Source organism: Cynocephalus volans, chromosome X, assembly GCF_027409185.1.
Source record: "Cynocephalus volans isolate mCynVol1 chromosome X, mCynVol1.pri, whole genome shotgun sequence".
Taxonomy (NCBI): Eukaryota; Metazoa; Chordata; class Mammalia; order Dermoptera; family Cynocephalidae; genus Cynocephalus; species Cynocephalus volans.
The window spans coordinates 1,827,472-1,845,373 of record NC_084478.1 but is presented as its reverse complement, the minus strand read 5'-3'; the positions used below and the strand labels follow the sequence as shown (position 1 = coordinate 1,845,373).

General features: G+C 45.5%; 1 protein-coding gene across 6 annotated transcripts in view; it reads left to right on the top strand.

Annotated features, from left to right (window-relative positions):
- Positions 1–17,902, top strand: part of DHRSX (dehydrogenase/reductase X-linked) — a 284,280-nt gene that overhangs the window by 184,350 nt on the left and 82,028 nt on the right. For 5 of the 6 annotated variants that reach the window (XR_010022421.1, XR_010022420.1, XR_010022422.1 and 2 more), the window contains exons 7-8: positions 12,480–12,724; positions 13,610–16,219. Coding sequence is in view for 1 of the 6 variants with exons in the window: in XM_063084345.1 (XP_062940415.1) it covers positions 12,480–12,683 (204 nt within the window). In the remaining 5 variants the exon portion in view is untranslated. Of the gene's footprint in view, positions 1–12,479; positions 13,058–13,609; positions 16,220–17,902 lie in introns of those variants that run through there. The other variant, XM_063084345.1, reaches the window with a different exon arrangement.

Sequence of the window (17,902 nt, the reverse complement as noted above, 5' to 3'; positions counted from 1 at the left end):
AGAGAGAGACACACACAGAGAGAGAGAGAGAGAGAGAGAGAGAGAGAGGCTCTGTGGAGCTTAAAAGCGATGCCACCTGTGTTAGTTCAAGGCTTACAGTGCAAATGCCACAAGAGCTCGAGAGTTTGACCAGGGACACTGCCTGTCCCCTGGGGTGCGCGTGTAAGGGACCCTTTTTGTCAAGTCTCCAATCAGCTCCCGAGCAACAAGTACCTCACAAACCCTGAGGCTGCCACCCTGAAGGGAAGAAACATTCTGAAATGAAATATCCACCCCTGCGTGGATAAAGTCCCTCACGTGGTGCGGCCTTAAAAACCAGTCGACCGTCTCTGTGTTTTCTTTGACTGCAAGACCTTCCAATGCCCCAAGCGAAGAAATGAGCCAAGATTGTTCCTGGAGGTTGGATTTTTCTCCTGGTTCTTGGGGTTCCCACTCAGAGTCTCTGCAATTAAGACAGGTTATGTCTGTATCCGTCATGGTTCTCCAAGAAGGGTATATGTCTAGAGAAAGGTTTATGTTAAGGAATTGGTTTGTGGGACTGTGGGACTGGCAGGTTCAAAATGCATGAGGCAGGCTGGAGTCTGAGGCAGGATTTCCTTGTTACAGTCTGGAGTGGAATTTCTTCCCCTGGAAACCTCATTCCTTTTTCTCTTAACACCTTCAAAGGATTGGACAAGGCCCATCCATGTTATGGCATGCCATATCCTTTACTCAAAGTCAACTGACTGGAGATGTTCACCATGTCCACAAAATACCTTCACAGCGACATCTAGACTAGTGTTTGACCAAGCAACTGGGCACCAAAGCTGGGCCAACTTGACATGCGAAATCGTCCACCCCAGAGTCCCCACTAGCACCTGTGTCACTCAACATTGAATAGTACAAGCAATCGCCTTTACGTCGTCTCTCGGGTGACTGTGCGCATTCATGCTGACACCACTTTTTTCCTTTTGGAATTGTAATTAGGGAGGTTTCCTTTTCCTGCTCAGCTTCAGATGGTTAAAGAAAGCACAAGATGTTTCTAGAAGTTGACTGCAACCCACAGGTCCCAATGGGCAGCCGGGAACAACTGTGCACACACGCACATACATGGTCCGCTCTCTGTAGCCATGGGCTCCATATCTGTGGATTCAACCAACCATGGATTGAAAATATCAGAAAAAAATACAAATTAAAAATAAGAGATATAGTATATCAACTTTTTACATGGCATTTACATTGTATTAGGTATTATATGTAATCTAGAGATGATTTAAAGTATATGGGAGGATTGTGTAGGTTACATGCAAATACTTTGCCATTTTATACAAGACTTGAACATTCGCACATTTTGGTATCCACGGGGGGTTGGGGGTTTCTGGAACCAATCCCTTACAGATACATGTGTATACATGTGTATACAGGCACATACACATACACAAGCACATACACACAAATACATGTATGTACACACACAAAGATGCATGCATACACACATACACAGTCACAAAAATTTGCAAGCAAATACACACAACCTGTGTGTGCATGCACACACAATTACCCACATATGCACATGCTTATGTGTGCAGCCCATATGTATACACATGCACATATACACCTATACATATGCATGTCTGTGCAAATACAGATGTTGAACATACATATATACACACAGCATGTACACACTTGTGCACACATGCAAATATACACAAACACATGCACACATATACACGTGCAAATACATAAACACACAAACCTGTGCACATATACACACATGCACCCATCCATCCACATGTGCACATGCATGTTTGTGACCACACACATGCACATACGGACATGCACACACACGTGCACACCTGTGCATGCATGTACACATAAATACACATGCAATGCACATGTGCTCATGTGCACAAATAGATGCTTATATGTGCAGACATGTAAATTCATGCATACAAGCACATACACTTACATATAATACATGTACATCTACAAGTACCCATGCTAACATGCACATACATGCATATATATGCTGACACACATACATGCACACACATTACATCACCCTGTGGTTTACATGTAAATCAGCATCACAGAGATAGCTGTTCTTTACAGCTCATCCACCCAAGCACTGTCTCCTGTTAGTCCTGTATCCCGGGCATCTATGCTTTAAGGATCAATAGACATGACCTGTTTGCCTTCACCAGGATGTCATCATCAATCTGGGAACCAGGAGGGTGAATGGGGCCTCTCCATCCTTTCCTCCAGGCCCTGGCAATGACAGCAATAACCATTTTTAAGATGGCCATGAAAAGCAATGTGGGTTTCACAGAGTGTCATGACCAGGGACACTTTTCTAGATGCTTCTTTCACGGGTGTTGACTTTAAAGCATGTCTTATTAAACGTGACAGCTCAGCTGGTATAGCCCCCACCTGTAGCCTCCAAGGTCAACCATGCTTTCATTTTCTAAACAATAAAATCATCGTGGATTGTGTTCAGAATTTAGTCTATCAAAGAATAAACAGGACCTTTCGCTGACACAGGACGGTCATGAGCTTGCCCAAGTTCACAGGGGATTGAGCCATCGATTTTTAGTTCTCAAATGCCCAACTAGCAGGAGAATCACCCCTGAGGTTATGGTGGAGAAGACGGCCCCAGGAGACCACGCGTCTAGACACCAGCCCTATTGTTCTCCCCTGAAATGAGGAAGACGCACTTTCTTCTAGAATGAGAAATTCACAGTGTAAGTGCCACTCAGACCTGAAGGCTCCACCTGATGCTCTGTATCTCACCTTGGTTTTCCACGAGGACCAAGAGAGAACAGGGCTGATTGGGGGCCTTCTGCTTGTTTGTGCTTAATTAGGTATTTCCTAGGCATTTTTCTTCATCACGCTGCTCATGATTGCAAACCTGAATGCCCAGACGTTTTGAGTATATTCGAATATCTGAATCCCGGGTACTTTCCTAGAGAAAACAATGCATATGCATGGATTAAAAACTAAAAACAGTGAATCTGTTGTGTAATTCCATGCCCACCTTAGAAAACTCTAGGTAGGGGAGTGTGGTTATGGAGATAGGCACCTCATGTACATTTTCTCCCTGGGGGTGGGGGGCAGAGAACAATTTTGAATTTCATTAGCCGGCTTCCTTTTAATTGTTCCTCAGCAAATTCAGTGAGAGGTGATGTCTGATTTGCCTCTGCTAGTTGTCAATCACGAGTGCATTTGGAGTTTCTTAGCAGGATACTGATGTATCTGGGGTTTGTTACCCAGCTGTGGAGCTCAATGGATACCTAGGAACCTAATTTAATTACTGACCTCACCAGGGAGCATGCTTGGGGAGCAAGAGGATTGCTTTAAGTGTGTTTCCTTGGGATGGAGAAATCCCCCAGGTTAAGATCTTCAGTCGTGAAATACTATCTACATCTTAACTTTGTAGGTAACTGCCTTGGATTGAATGTCCCCCCAAAACAATCCCCACTGTAACTGTGGAGGGTAGGAAACCCTATTATGGAAACTGAAAAGTGGGGCCTTGAAGAGGTGATTAAGTTGGTGGTTTAATGGGGGTCATGAGCAGGGTTCTAGGGGCTTTAAAAGGAGAGCATGTGAGGAGCTCTCTGTTTCTGCTCCACCATTTTCTTCCATGTGAGACCCCTGGGTCACCGTCACCACCACCAAGACCCTCACCAGATTTGTTCCCTGCCCTGTGGACTTTCCAGCCTCAGAAACTGCAAGCAATGAATTTTGTTTTCTTATAAATCACCCAGTTCTGGGTATTGTGTTATAAGCAATAAAAATGGACTCATATAGCAATGGACTGTAGTCATCACAAACTAGTACAGGCTCAGCATCCTGAATTCAAAACTCAGAAATCCCAAATATCCCCCAATTTGAAACTTTTTGAGCACCAACACGACACTCAGAGGAAATGCTCACTGGAGTATTTTGGATTTTGGATTTTTGGATCCAAGGTGCTCAACCGGTTAAGCAAATATTCTAACCAGTTAAGTACCTGCAAATAATTCAAGATAAAAGATAAAACCTTGAAATCTGAAGCAGTTCTGGTCCCAAGCATTTCAGATAAGGGATTACAGTGAATGCACGCAGTTGGCTTGTTAGTGCTCATGGAGGTTCCTTGCATCATCTGGTATGGTATATTAGTCTGTTTCTGTTGCTTATAACGGAATACCTGAAGCTGGGTCATTTGTAAAGAAGTGGAATTTATTTCCTACAGTTTTGGAAGCTGGGAAGTCCAAGGTCCAGGAAACACATCTGATGAGGGTCTTCTTGGTGGTGGTGACTCTCTACAGTGATGCAGGTTGTCACATGGTGAGAATGGGCTGAGCAAGAGAGAGCCAACCTGCTCACTCACTCTCCTTATAAATCCATCAGAACGACACCCATGACTCCATGGATTGATCCATTCACATGGGCACAGTCCTGACAATCTAATTGCCTCTTAAAGACTCCACCTTTCAAATAGCATAATTGGATTTTCCACCCTCTTGGCACTGTTACAGTGGAAATTAAGTTTCCCACACATGAAATTTGGGGGGACACTTGACCCACAGAATGCGGGTAATATGCTGTTGCCTTATCACAGATCCCAGTATTTTCCTCAGAGGGCCATGAGCTGTAGGTGCAAGACATTAGGTAAATAAGATCAAACTCTAAGTAGAAACAAAGAATTAAAATATGACAAGGGGAAGAGAGAGGGAGAGAAAGAGTAGGAAAAATAAGCATGGGATAAACAAGGAGTCGAATCAGGAGAGACAGCGTGGCTTTATAGTTATAGATGTGGTTGCTTGGGTTTTCATTCTGTCTACAATAATCCTAGCAGCGTCAACATGGGCACTTTGATTAGATTCTTGCACATGCTGATTAGATTCTGCCGCCATCGTGCTCTCCTTTGTACAATAGGGACAGTGTCTGGCTGTGTCCTGGTCTGCTATAATGCAATTAAATGTGTCGACGTTTATGAAGTGCCTCCCAATATCTCATACATAGTGGGTCCCCTGTGGGTGTTTCTCAGATGTGTGTGAACAGTGTCATCAGGATGGGAAGGGGATACAGAAGGCTCCCCGAGTGTTGTGTAGGGCACTGCTTGGTGGTGTTTCTGCTGCTCCCACCAGAGCTGCTTTGACCATTGCTGCTAGTACTATTGCCCACAGGGTTCTAACTGGGAGGGATTTAGGAAAAATGTGGTATTTGCATTGCTCTTTGAGCTTCCTCGATAACCTAGAAAAAGTCATCATTCAGACAAAAAGCTTGGTGTTGGGACATGTATTAGTTTGCTAGAGCTGCTGTAACAAAATAGCCTAGACTGGGTGGTTAAGCAACAGATGTTTGTTTCTCACAGTTCTGGAGCTGGAAATGTGCGATAAAGACGTGGCAGATTCTGTCTCTGGTGAGGCCTCTTTTTCTGGCTTATGCATGGCTGCCTTTTGGCTGTGTCCTCACATGGTGGAGTAAGTCAGGGCTCTGGTCCCTTCCTCCTCTTATAAGGAAACTAATCTCACCTTGAGGACCCCACCCTCAGGACTTCGTCTAAACCTAACCACTTCCCAAAGGTCCCACCTCCAAATTCCATACCAACAGGGGCCAAGGCATCAAAATATGGCATTAAAAGGCTCTGAGACAGCTCACAGGTTGTACTGGAACCTGAGTGAGACTGAGGACAATGTGAAATTGTAGGAGCACTGTTGCTTCCCCCGCAGGACACACTCTCTATGCTTCCCTTTCATGAGAAACTGCAAAGCCCTCCAAATCGCAATGGGATATTTTTTCTCAAAAGAGATCTTTTGAGAAAAAAACAAAAGGTTCAGGCCTGTCCTGATGCCCAGGTGCAAAACATGAATGCTGGACGTTGGTCAAGGACATTCACATGAGCAGGGAGGACTCCAGTTGTAGTTGAGCCCTGTGATTTTCCTAGTGCACATAGAACGAGAAACAGAAGCCACAGGAAATTGAGGTGATCTGGGGTGGGAACTCTCAAGTGAGTGACAGTTTGTGTGCCCAGAGTGTCTCCCTCCCATGAGTCTTTGAGCAGTGGATAAGCCCAGGTATATCACCTGTTCCCTGGCAAGGATGCCTCCCTGAAATGTGCACACAGCTGCTGGAGCTGATCCCAGCCAGGAGAGGCGGAATCGCCTGGGCACTGTCGTTGTCTGCTGGGGCTGCCATAACAACGTCGCACAGACTGGATGGCTTAAGCAACCAATATTTATTCTTTCACCTTCCTGGAGGCTGGAAGTCTGAGATCAAGGCATGGCAGAGCGGGTTTCTCCCAAGGCCTCTCTCTTTGTCTTGTAGATGGTGTCTTCTCCCTGTGTCCTCACATGGTCATCTGTCTGTGTATGTCTGTGTCCTAATCTCCTCTTTTTATAAGGACACCAGTGCTATTGGGTCAGGGCCCACCCTTATTTTACCTTTTTAAAGACCCCATCTCCAAACACAGTCACATTCAGAGGTACTACAAGTTAGGACTTCAACGTATGAATTTTGGAAGGCACAATTCAGCCCGTAACAGACACTCCGCTTTGTATTTGGGTTCAAATGCAGTATGAGCTCAGCAGGGAGATGCCGCACTGGTAGAACCAAGAGCTGGGTATGCACACCCTTCCCTGTCCTTGTGCAGCTGTCTGCCCCCCTGCATGGTGCATATTCTGCTCTCCCATCCTACTTGGACTCGAACGTCTTCCCACACCCACTGTCCCGTCCGCACACCCTGGCCTTGTCTGAGTCACATGAGCTCACCACTGCCCTCACCGTGGTTGTCTTTACCATTTGCACTGGTGCTTCTGTGTGCCAAGAGCTTTTCAGTTACGTTGTTCCATTCCATCCACTGGACAGTGCCGTGGAAAAGTTATTTTTGCAATTCCCATTTTCCAGGTAAGGAAGCTGAGGCTTAAAGAGGGAGAATGGCTTGGGCAAGGTCTGGTGGTTAACAAGCAGTGGAGCGGAAATTTGAACCCACGTCCTGGGGCCCCCAATTTTTTGGCCTTTTCCACCCCTCAGAGGATGCATATAAATGTTCAAAAGTTAAAGGCATATGCGTATGACTGTGTGTGTGCATGTGTGTGCATGCAAGTGTGTGCACATGAGGGTGAGTGTACATATGAGCATGTGTGGGAGTGTGTGTACATGTGATGGACATATGTTCATGAATATGTGCTTCTTCATGTGTGTGCACACATGTGAGGGAGTGTGTGTTTATGACTCGTGCTTGTGTCTGTGCATGTGTGTGCATGTGACTGTGTATGTGTGCATGCAAACATGTTTGTGCACATGTGGGTGAGTACTTCTGTGTGTGCCAGTGTGAGTATGGGCCTGCACACATGGACATGCTGACTTTCACACAGTGACATACAATTACTGTGATGGGTGATGATTATGATGGGGACAGTAAGTGTAACAAAGAATAAATGAATAAAATAATTTATTTCATGAGCTGTCAAAACATTTAGGAGTTAAAGAATCACAAATTAAATCTCATTTCCTCAGTCTTCATTATAAGCCCCAGGCTGTGAAGTCTTCTGCCAGTGATGGTGGTTGCTTTTTTTAACCTAATATCTATCACATATTTAAGAAAATAATAGTAGGATAAATGGATGTGATTAACTCTCTAAAAGATACATTAGAGTTGAGATACACCTCCTCTTCCTGGTCCTTTCTGTGCCAGCACAACTCCTTGGCTGCTTTGAGCATCTTGAGCGAGTGTGTGTGTGGGGGGGGGGTGCACATATGCATGCGTTTGTGAGTATATGTGTGTATGTATGTGTTCATGTATGTGTGTACATGTCTGTGCATTTGAATATGTGTGCATTACACGAGTGCATGTATATGTGTACGTGTGTGTGTGTGTGCATGTGAGAATGTGTATGAGTGCATATGTGTGCATGTGACTGTGTATGTGTGTGCATGTGAGTATGTGAGTATGTGTGTGTGTGAGTATGTGTGTGCATGTGAGCATGTGTGTGTGAGTGTATATGTGTGCATGTGAGCATGCTGTGTATGTGGGTGCATGCAGGTATGTGCATGTTTGCATGTGTGTTCATACGAATCTACTTAATCATGTGTGTATGTTTGTGCGTGCAAATGTGTGTGCACATGTGACCATGTGAGCATGCATATGCATGTAAGCATGTGTGCATGTGAGCCTGTGAGTCGCCATCCATGTGCATGTGAGTATGTATAAGAGTTCTTCAAAAAGTTCATGGAATTCATACTATCTTTCAATTCTGTTTTTCCACAAACTTTTAAAAGTAATCCTGGATGTGTGTGTGTGTGTGTGTATGTGTGTGCGTGAATTCCCTGCAGAAAAAACATCATCACATAGAATTTCATCACATCCTATCTGTGTCCTGGCAAGCTGCATTTTGGGCACAGTGCTGTGTCTTTTGGACATCCCAAGCTCATTTCCAACATACCATAGGCAGTACCTTGCCTTCTAAAGTGGCCATACCTGTGTTCCAATTGGATATGCATATCACAAAAAGACTTTTCAAAATGTGGGGTAAATAGAAGCCCCAGATATACTGCTCATTCGGGGGTCCACAAGGAGGAAGCTTCCAAGGAGTGGGGCTAGCATATCCACCTAAAGAGAGCCCGGGAGGGGTGATAGCCCACACCTGGAGAACAGAGGAGTTTCCCCAAATGGAGGAGACACACTGTGCAGAGAAGACAAAGGCAGAGATTTGGGGCATGAGCCCATGAATTCTCAGCATGGATGATTACAAAACAAACTCATTCCAGGAACTCATTTAAGGATTTGTTTGCAAAGGAGGCTCAGCACAACGTGTAAAATGAAACAGGTGAATGCCTCAGACACCACTGAAATGTCAAAGCAGCTTCCTGTGCATCTGTAGCCTCGTCTCTACTGGGGATTCAGGATGGCCCCCCATCCAGCCTCACCTGGCACTTTGTTCAGAGCAGCAGAGAGGAAAGTAGCTTCATGATGTTCTTAGAACTGTGGTACTCAGTACCCATGCAGAGTTCTCAAAAAACCGGGACTGCAGGAGGTGGCTTCCTCCCAAGCCTTCGTCACACCCTGCCTGCCACTCGTGGAATCTACAGGAGCTCAAATGTCTCTTCCTACATGGAAGGAGGCACAGTGCTGGATCTTGGAGCCAGACCCTGCCCAGGTGTGGGGCAGGACACAGCTAGGAGAGAGAGAAGCATGGGGGACGAGGGACAGGTGAATGACACCTCTTCCTGGATGGAGTGCTGCCCCAGAGCAAGACCCTCAGACAGGACGGGTGGATTTGTCTTCTGTTGGCCCTCCTGTCCTCTCCACTGCCTCCTCCTCTGTTCTATTCACCTTCCCTTTTCTCTTTCCTTCCTCTTTCCACTCCTGCCACTTTTGCTCCTGCTCCTTAGATACCCAGAGCAAAATGGGACACAGGGCTCCCCCACCAGACCTGTGCCGTGGGCGCCTGCACCCACCACTAAGGTGTTTCCAAATCCAGTCTCCAAGTGTCTTTCTGGAGACCTGTGCTCTTGCAAACCCTCAAGGCCCCCCTAGGCAATTCCCAGACACATGAAGTTCTCTAGTTGGTCCGTCTCTTGGCTGCGGGCAGCAGGTGAGCTGAGGCAGGTCAGTGAGAAGGAATCTCGGGACTCGGGCAGCTGTCTCCCCATCTCAGCTCCTCCTGGGTCTGTTTCTCTCACTCAGCACCTAGAGGGAGGGCTGCTCTCCAAGCTAGATCCTGCGCCGTGACTTTCCCGATCATGCTGGCTGCCTAGTCAAGACCAACAGCAAAGGATCCCTGACAGGACCAGACCTCAGAGGCCACCCCCAACAGCCTGCCCTTTTATTTCTAGGAGAACTTGTACCTGACCTCCCCGCAGTGCAAGAGACAGGAATGTTCATCCAGGGAAATCCATTACCACTCCCAGAAAACCAGATGTGGTGTAACAAAGACGGTGTATCTGATCTTTGCCTCTGGTTCCCCGGCAGGGTGGAGCTTCTGAAACCCTTGCAATTTTCTGAGTGACAGGGATGACTATGGTGTTCTAATGAGGTGACTCTTGGTGTTCCCTAGATAGCTTTGGGATGGGGGCTGATCGACAGAAGACCAACCACGTGATTAGAGGGTTGGAACTGTGGGCCAGCCTGACCGTGGGGGAGAAAAGAAGGGTCTGGAGGTTGAGTTCTATCAGGTGGATTTAAGCCTGTGCAGTGAAACCTCAATAAAAACTTGAGCCACACAATGCCTTAGTCCGTTTGATCTGCTATCACAAAATACCACAGACTGGGTGTCAAAAACAATGTGAATTTATTGCTCACAGCTCTGGAGGCTGGAAGTCCAAGATCAAGGTGTGGCAGAGTTAGCATCTGCTGAGGACCTGCTTCCTGGTTCATAGATGGCAACTTCTCACTGTGTCCTCTCATGGTGGAAGGAATGAGGGAGCTCCCTGGGGTCCCTTTTATAAGGACACTAATCCCAATCATGAGGGTCCACCCTCATGACCTCATCCCCTCCCAAAGGCCCCACCTCCTAACACCATCACTTGGGGGTTGAGGATTTCAACCTATGAAGTGTGGGTGGCCTGGGGACCCCAGTGACGTGTGGCTGTCATCTTAAATGGAGGCACTTAAGAAGGACTGAGCCTTAAACATGTACGGTGTGATGCTAACTCTGCATAGTTAACATCAGAATTGAATTGTAGTACACCAGCTGGGGTGGAAACAGAACGCTAGACATAGCAACTGTCCCGGGAAGATGGGCCAATTCGACGTTAATTTCAGCAAAATAGACTCGCAGCATATGTGAAATGTAGGAGATGTCTCCTATGGAAAGTAAGAGTAGTCCATTTCCATTGCTTATAACCAAGTACCTGAAACTGGTTGATTTACAAAGAAAAACAACATTTACTGCTTACAGTTTCTGAGGCTGGGAAGTCCAAAGTCCATCTGCTGGTAGCAACAGTGACCCAGGGGTCTCATTGCAAGATGATGGAAGCAGAGAGAACAGAGAGAGAGACAGGACCTCCCCTTCTCTTAAAGCCCCCAGACCGTGCCCTTGACCACCATTTTTAACCCATTCACTACTGCACGGTCCTACAATCCAATCACCTCTTCAAGGTTCCACCTTTCAATTACCTTAATAGGATTTCCCACCCTCTCAACACTCACAGTAGGGGGCTAAGTTTCTAATACATGAAACTTGGGGGACACAATTCAAGCTTCAGTGAGTTTTGAGGGGGACATAATTCAAACCGCTCCACTGGATAAATGACCTCTTCCACTATGGTCACCTCGTCTCGTTTCTCTCCCCACTCCCACGTCCACTCTGACACACAGGAACAAGGGATTTCTAGTAATACCTGTCTTCTCCCTGGACTCTTTTGCAGAACCTCCAACTCCTCCTAGGACATCCCCAGCTTCCATAATTACATCAATTTCTTCACTGCAGCATGGCATGATATTGCTGTGTTGAGTCTGGAAAAAGTGTTATCTGAACTATCCTCGGTGATATCCCCTTACGGTCACATTAAAAGCTTTGGGAAAGTAGATACAGAGCATGTGTGAAAGACTGGATGAAGGGAGATGGTCTTCTTTTTGATAACATATTAAAATTGCAACTTTTATGCCGATGGGATGGTTCTGTAGGTTAAACGAATCCTGTTGCCCTGGATATTTTCCTTGTAGGCCTACAATTATAGACTTTTAGGGGCATTTAAGAAGGTTCTGGGTTGGATATGTTGAGCAGATTCCCAAAAGTTTATTACAAGAGATAAGCTCCCAGAAAGTCTGTATCGTGAAGGTAGGAAGCTAAGAATTACCAAGTCCCAGCCCTGCGGGCCTTTCAGTTCCCACAACTTTCAAGTCCTCTGAGTAATATTTTTTCTACTCTGCTGACCACCCTCAAAGGCCAACCCCCAACACAGAAAGGCAGGTGGGTCATCTTCCAACGTCCTTGCTTTGTGCAAGAGTGAAATCCGTGGTCTCTAAGCATCTTTTTTTCTTATTTTTAAGCTCCTCTTTGAACTGTATGTTTCTACTAAGCATACGCTGAAAGCCCATAAATGGCTCCATTCTCTACCATAACTGGCCTTGTTGAATTGGAACCCAGAAGCTTTTTGATGTCTGCATGTTTCATCTAATTGCTAAACATTTTTTATGAAACACACACGCAAAGCTCTCTCTTATCTGCTGCAAGTCAATTAAAAAGCATTTTGGTTGGATAAAAAGACTCAATGAATTAAATACCTCAGGGATTTTAACAAGCACCTGCCCATCAAAATGTATTAACCCACCATTGAAATGCAAGCCACTTTGGTGTGTGTTATTGTCAGTGACTGCTGGGAAAGAAAACCCAACAGCAGGGGAGCTATGGCTCTGACAGGTTGCCCATCTCTGCTCTCTGTGCATTTATAGGGGCAGCAGGTGAAATCAGCATGCTCTGCCTCACCCAGAAACCTTCCTGTGTGTTTTAGGAATTGTGTGTGCCCTGCTGAGAAAGTTGGCTCATTCTAGCTTTTTTTCCTTCTTCTCACAGACTCCCGATGAAGGGGCCTGGACTTCCATCTATGCAGCGGTCACCCCAGAGCTAGAAGGAATCGGCGGCCGCTACCTGTACAACGAGAAAGAGACCAGATCCCTCAAGCTCACCTATGACCAAAAGCTTCAGCGACAGCTGTGGACCAAAAGCTGTCAGATGACTGGCATCCTCGACGTGACCCATGGCCCAATCTCAGGGTAGCTGCTCTCCCAAGACATCTTTGCATCCACCGACTGCTTGGGGTGTGTGAAGACTGTGGTTTCTACAATTCTCATACATGCCTGCCCTCAGGGATCTGCCCTCCAGTCTCGAGTGGACAGCCCTGACCTTTGCAGGGACTCGAGGAGCAAAAGAAATGTTGTGGGTAACCACCCACAGGTGGTCCCCTGCCATAAATCTTGTGAATCCCAAAGTGCCAAATTGTGACAGGTGCTAGGAATAATTAAATCTTTCTACCTTAAATGTGCCGTTTTCCTTGCTTGGCCCAGATTAAGTACAAAATTCTAGGTAGGATGAGCACTTTGCAGGGACGCTACATCTCACTGTGGAACAGGTGGATTTGTGGGGTCTCCTTTTTTGCTTTGTTCTTTCAGTTACTTATTCTTCTGGAGACCCGGTTCTGATTCATGGGTTGTAGACTGAGAGATGTGAGCCTTGATTCAGTCTCAGTGAGCACTCCCATGGGGCCTACCCCACCATCTGGACCACCTTATTTAAGAGTGGCCAGTCAACAGGTAATACGAGCCCCTGTTAGAGCAGGGGCATGCAAACCATTAGCCAGCTGAATGGGGAATTCTGCAGGATGGGACACAAGGATGGAGCCTGGACAGTTGTCACATGGGAGTCTGTAGCACAGGGGACAAGGACACGTGTGTGGTTGCCCAGCCACCTGCAATGCCTATATGTGGCTTCTCTCCCGAGTTCTGCCCCATGGAATCATCATCTGGGAGCACCTTCATATCTGTTTCCCTGTAACATCTTCAGGGCTGGGAGTATACATCTGTGCATGATAGTAGCATAATAATAATCATATTCAGTGTCACATGCTGTCCTAGAGGTTGTGGGGACACAGTTCATTGGGGCCTGCCTTATTGGACATTTTCTCCTGTCCCTTCCTATATCTACAGGTACAACCACTTCTCCCTCCAGAAGCATGAGGACTGCCCTCCCTGCCCTGGAACTGGGCAAGTGATGGGGTTATCCTTTGGGTGGTATCTGCTGAGTCTAAAATGTATGGAAGAGTAGCCCCAAAAGGATATGTCCATGCCCTAACTCCCAGAACCTGTGAATATGGCCTTCTTTGGAGGAAGCATCTTTGCAGGTATAAGAATTTTGAGATGAGGAGATCATCTGGGATTATTCAGGAGGAGCCAGTATAATCACCAGGGTCCCTATCAGAGACAGGCAGAAAAAAATGTGATTACAAAAGAGAAGGCTACATGAAGACAGAAGCAGAGACTGGAGTGATACAGCCACAAGCCCAGGGACACCTGGAGCCACCAGGAACTGGAAGAGGCAGAAAGGATCCTCCCCTGCAGCCTCTGGAGGGAGCGTGGACCTGCCACTCCTGGATCTCACACTTCTGGTCTCCAGAATGAGAGAAAATAAATATCTGTTCTTTTCAGCCATCAACAGATTTATGGGAACTTGTTACAGCAGCTACAGGAAACATACAGCTTCTGATGCTTGTGAGAGCTTCACACGGTTGATGGGCACTCTCGTTGGTGTAAAGGTCCACACTTACTCATTTACCAGGCAGGCAAGGAAGGCTTGATCCTTTCTCTGAGGATGGCTGTTGGGTTCTCAAATTCCAACATGGAGAAATGAGCCATTTGAAAGGCTTTTGAAAGAATGTGTGTTATGAGTTCTCAGACCATTGACTGTTGTTCAGCGTATCATCTTTTCCATCAGGTGACAAAATCCCACCAATGATCAAAGCCTGTTTGCCCCCAGGATATCCTCCCCTTGGATATTGCAGCCAGCAGGTCTTCATAATGAATATGGGGGCAGATGCTTTTTGAGCTACTGCTTGGTTGTTCAGAGATGGTGAAGTGGCTCTGTAAAGAATTTAACAACCAGCCCTCTACTCTTCAGTGTACTTTTATGTATGTCTGAAAATTTTTGTCATCACAAGTTACAATAATAAATGTATTGGTTGACCTGTTTAAAAACAATCAGCCATCCTTTTGGAATGGAGCATTATTTAGTGGCCACTTAATAAAACATGAAGAAATGCCACTGTTCAGGGTTTCACTGCTTGGGAAAACTAGCCATTGATTGTCCTTTATTTCTGCACATCTGATGCATGGCACTTTTCTGGGCTAAACCACTTAACTTTAAACAAATCTGCATCTTAGAGATGCTGAAGCTATGTCATGATATTTAATGTCTGTTTCCTTGGTGATGACATAGCATGGACATGGATCCCCACTTCTATTTCTGGAGATGGCTTGTCTAGACATGTCGAAGTTGCTGTCATGGAAGTGTCATTCATTTGGCAGCACTGAGATGGAATGTTCCCTGGTGTGTCCCATACACATCTTCAAATCAGAGGACCCTACAACCATGACTTATCTTAGATGACATGGAGCTGGCCCACCAGACACAGGGCTCATCATACGGGCAGTGCACCACTATGAACAGTGCTCTCTGAGGTCACCACACTTAGAAGGGCACCATATTGGTTTAATGCTCTCCTGCCGCCATCTTGAAATTCTTAATTAAGTTTGAATGAGGAGCCCACATTTTCATTTTGCAAATTCTGTAGCCACTTCTGCTCATGCTTCTTCTCTCCTCCAGGAAGGGGAGCAAGTCTGTGGCCAGACACCTCCATTCCCCAGCAAGCCTTCTGTAAAACCATTGGTGTGCTCAGTGCTGTCATTGTCTGAGAAGATCTCCTCAAAGTTCCAATAAGGCTACTGGGTTTTAGCTGCTTGCTGGGCCAATCTCTGAAAATGACAGATGTTCAGACCCATCCCCAACAGGGTTCCGGAGTTAGTTTTTCTGGGCATCACCATTCATTTAGACCTTCCCCAATCATCTTGTTCAGCCAAGTTTGAGATCTCCTGAGCTGGGCAAATGCCAACTCTGGTTTCTAGCCATGGTTGCCAGCATCTTCTATCCAAGATTTTTTCTAACAGCTAGAACTGCTCAGATGTTCTGCTAAGCCCTGGAACCCAGATGAATGTGTTTCTGAACTGGAATTCCACCATACTTTAAACTAAGATTGAAGTATACCCTGGTCAAAATAACATTTCTGAACAGCCGGGATTATGTACCCAAGAACAGAATCTTAAATTCTGGGAAGATCTCAGCCTTTGAGTGTTTGCACATCACCAAAGAGCCCATTGCAGCTTGGAGTCATTTTTCACAAGTGCAATGGCTCCTAATCATCATCGCAAAGTAGCTCCAAGTGCAGGCTCTGGATGGGGTGGCAGGATGTCTCCCGGCCAAGACAATGTTCTTCATCACTGAGTGAACAAGCACATTGGCACTAGACAGATGTCACAGTCCCCAGGCTGAGGAGATTGGCTCCAAGAGCAATTTGAATCTTGTATGACCCTGGCCTCAGACTGTTTCTCTATGTTACACAATATCCCTCATGTTACTGTTCCTCCATGGAAAACAGACAGCATGATTTTGAAGAAATCGGCATGTGCTCCTTGACACCTGATCATATGATTCCTTGGAGCTGGGAGATATCTCCAAGCAGCTGGAGAAATTGCATGGATTGCTGGGTGAGTAGAGCTGAATTTATGGCATGGCTGAGCTCTGGGGATCCTGGGTTTGAACCTGAGGCTGATGTGTGGAGCCAGCAGGGCTCCATACATACCACAGTGGATGAGTTTATTTATTTCGGCAAGCCTTGATTCAATAGTTGGACCCGTAGTGTGTGTGTTTCCCAGTAAAACTGCTTTTATTCTCTTCTGATAGCATCCGTGGATTTTGCTCAGGTCCAGCAATGGATGGGGTCACCTCATTCATCCATCCATTCATTTATTCATTGCCTTTTTCAGCAAATAAGTGTTACTACCCAACACTGGGATTCACCATCATGTGGGAAGGAGCTAGAGGCTGTGGTAGGCTGAGAAATGGCCACAAAGTCAGCACATTCTGATCCCCGGAAACTGGGAACATTACCACCTGTAATAACAGGGACTTTTAACAGGAAAGCATGGGCTCAATGAAGGTTGGCCAGTGTAGGACACAGCACAGTTTAAGCTCTCCTTGTCTAGATGCCAACTTAATTTTGAGGGTGTCTTTATCATGAACACGTGACATGGACACTTCTTATTTTGGCTGTTAGAAAATACAACTGTATAAAGTACACCAATCTCCTTCAAAGGCAGGAGAGATTGGGAGGTTGGATTGGGGATGTCTGGACTAATCCTCAGTTAAGAGAGGGTGCACCATGCCTGTTTCCCCATTTGGGCTGAGCCTTGTGAAGTGTCAAGTCTTGCGTTGGGTGCCCTAGTTAAGCCATTGGATTTCCATCTTTCCGATTCCTCATCTGTCAAACGGTGATACGAACATGCATCCTATCTGCAAGCAGTTTTGCTGAGAAGATAGCAAGACCTACACACTGTGTTTGAGGAATGCTCAGGACTAAATAAGTGCCATTCATGGTTCGGTATTCAGGCTTTTGTTTAATTTGCCATTTAAGCAGAACTCATTTGGGATAGTATTTTCTGAAGTTTGCATACCAGCATCCCAGGACTTGAGGAGAACGTCTGTACATAGTAAAAAGCCTCAGAACTCTGGTCTCTGAGGCTCTCCTTTAAGCACCATCTTGGGTTCAGGAACAGACCTTTTACCAATCCTTGTGTTTATTGCTTACTTATAATTTTTAATTATATCTATTGCATATGTTTTTTTTCTTCTTTTTCACCTTATAATTCTTTGCCTTCATCCTGGGATGTGTTGTCTAACATCCTGGTTTGACACACGCCATTTATATTTTACTTTTCTTGTTTCCAGTCATAGCATTCAGCGTTAACTCGTTTTTCTCCTGATCACCTGGGCTGCATCACATAGACATGTAGTGCAGTCATTTTTATAGTTTTTCCTATTTAACCGATGCATTACTTAAAATGCTACCTTAACATTCCCAAATATGTAGATGAAAAAGGATTATTTTGTTATAAGTTTTTGATTTTATTACATGGTGATTTCAGAAGGTGGTTTGGGTATCCGCTGTCGCTTCACAAGCAGTCCATTTAGATGTATTCTTTTTTTTTTTTTTGTATTATTATTATTAGCATATTCATTCTTACAAATAGTGATATTTCTGTATGTCCTTTGCCTGACCTATCATTCATTTAGATGTATTCTTTAGTCTTGGGGCACTAGATTTTATATACTTAGAATTTCCTAAGTAGATATTTTAATTACGTTATTAAGTGCTGTGTATTGTTTTTACC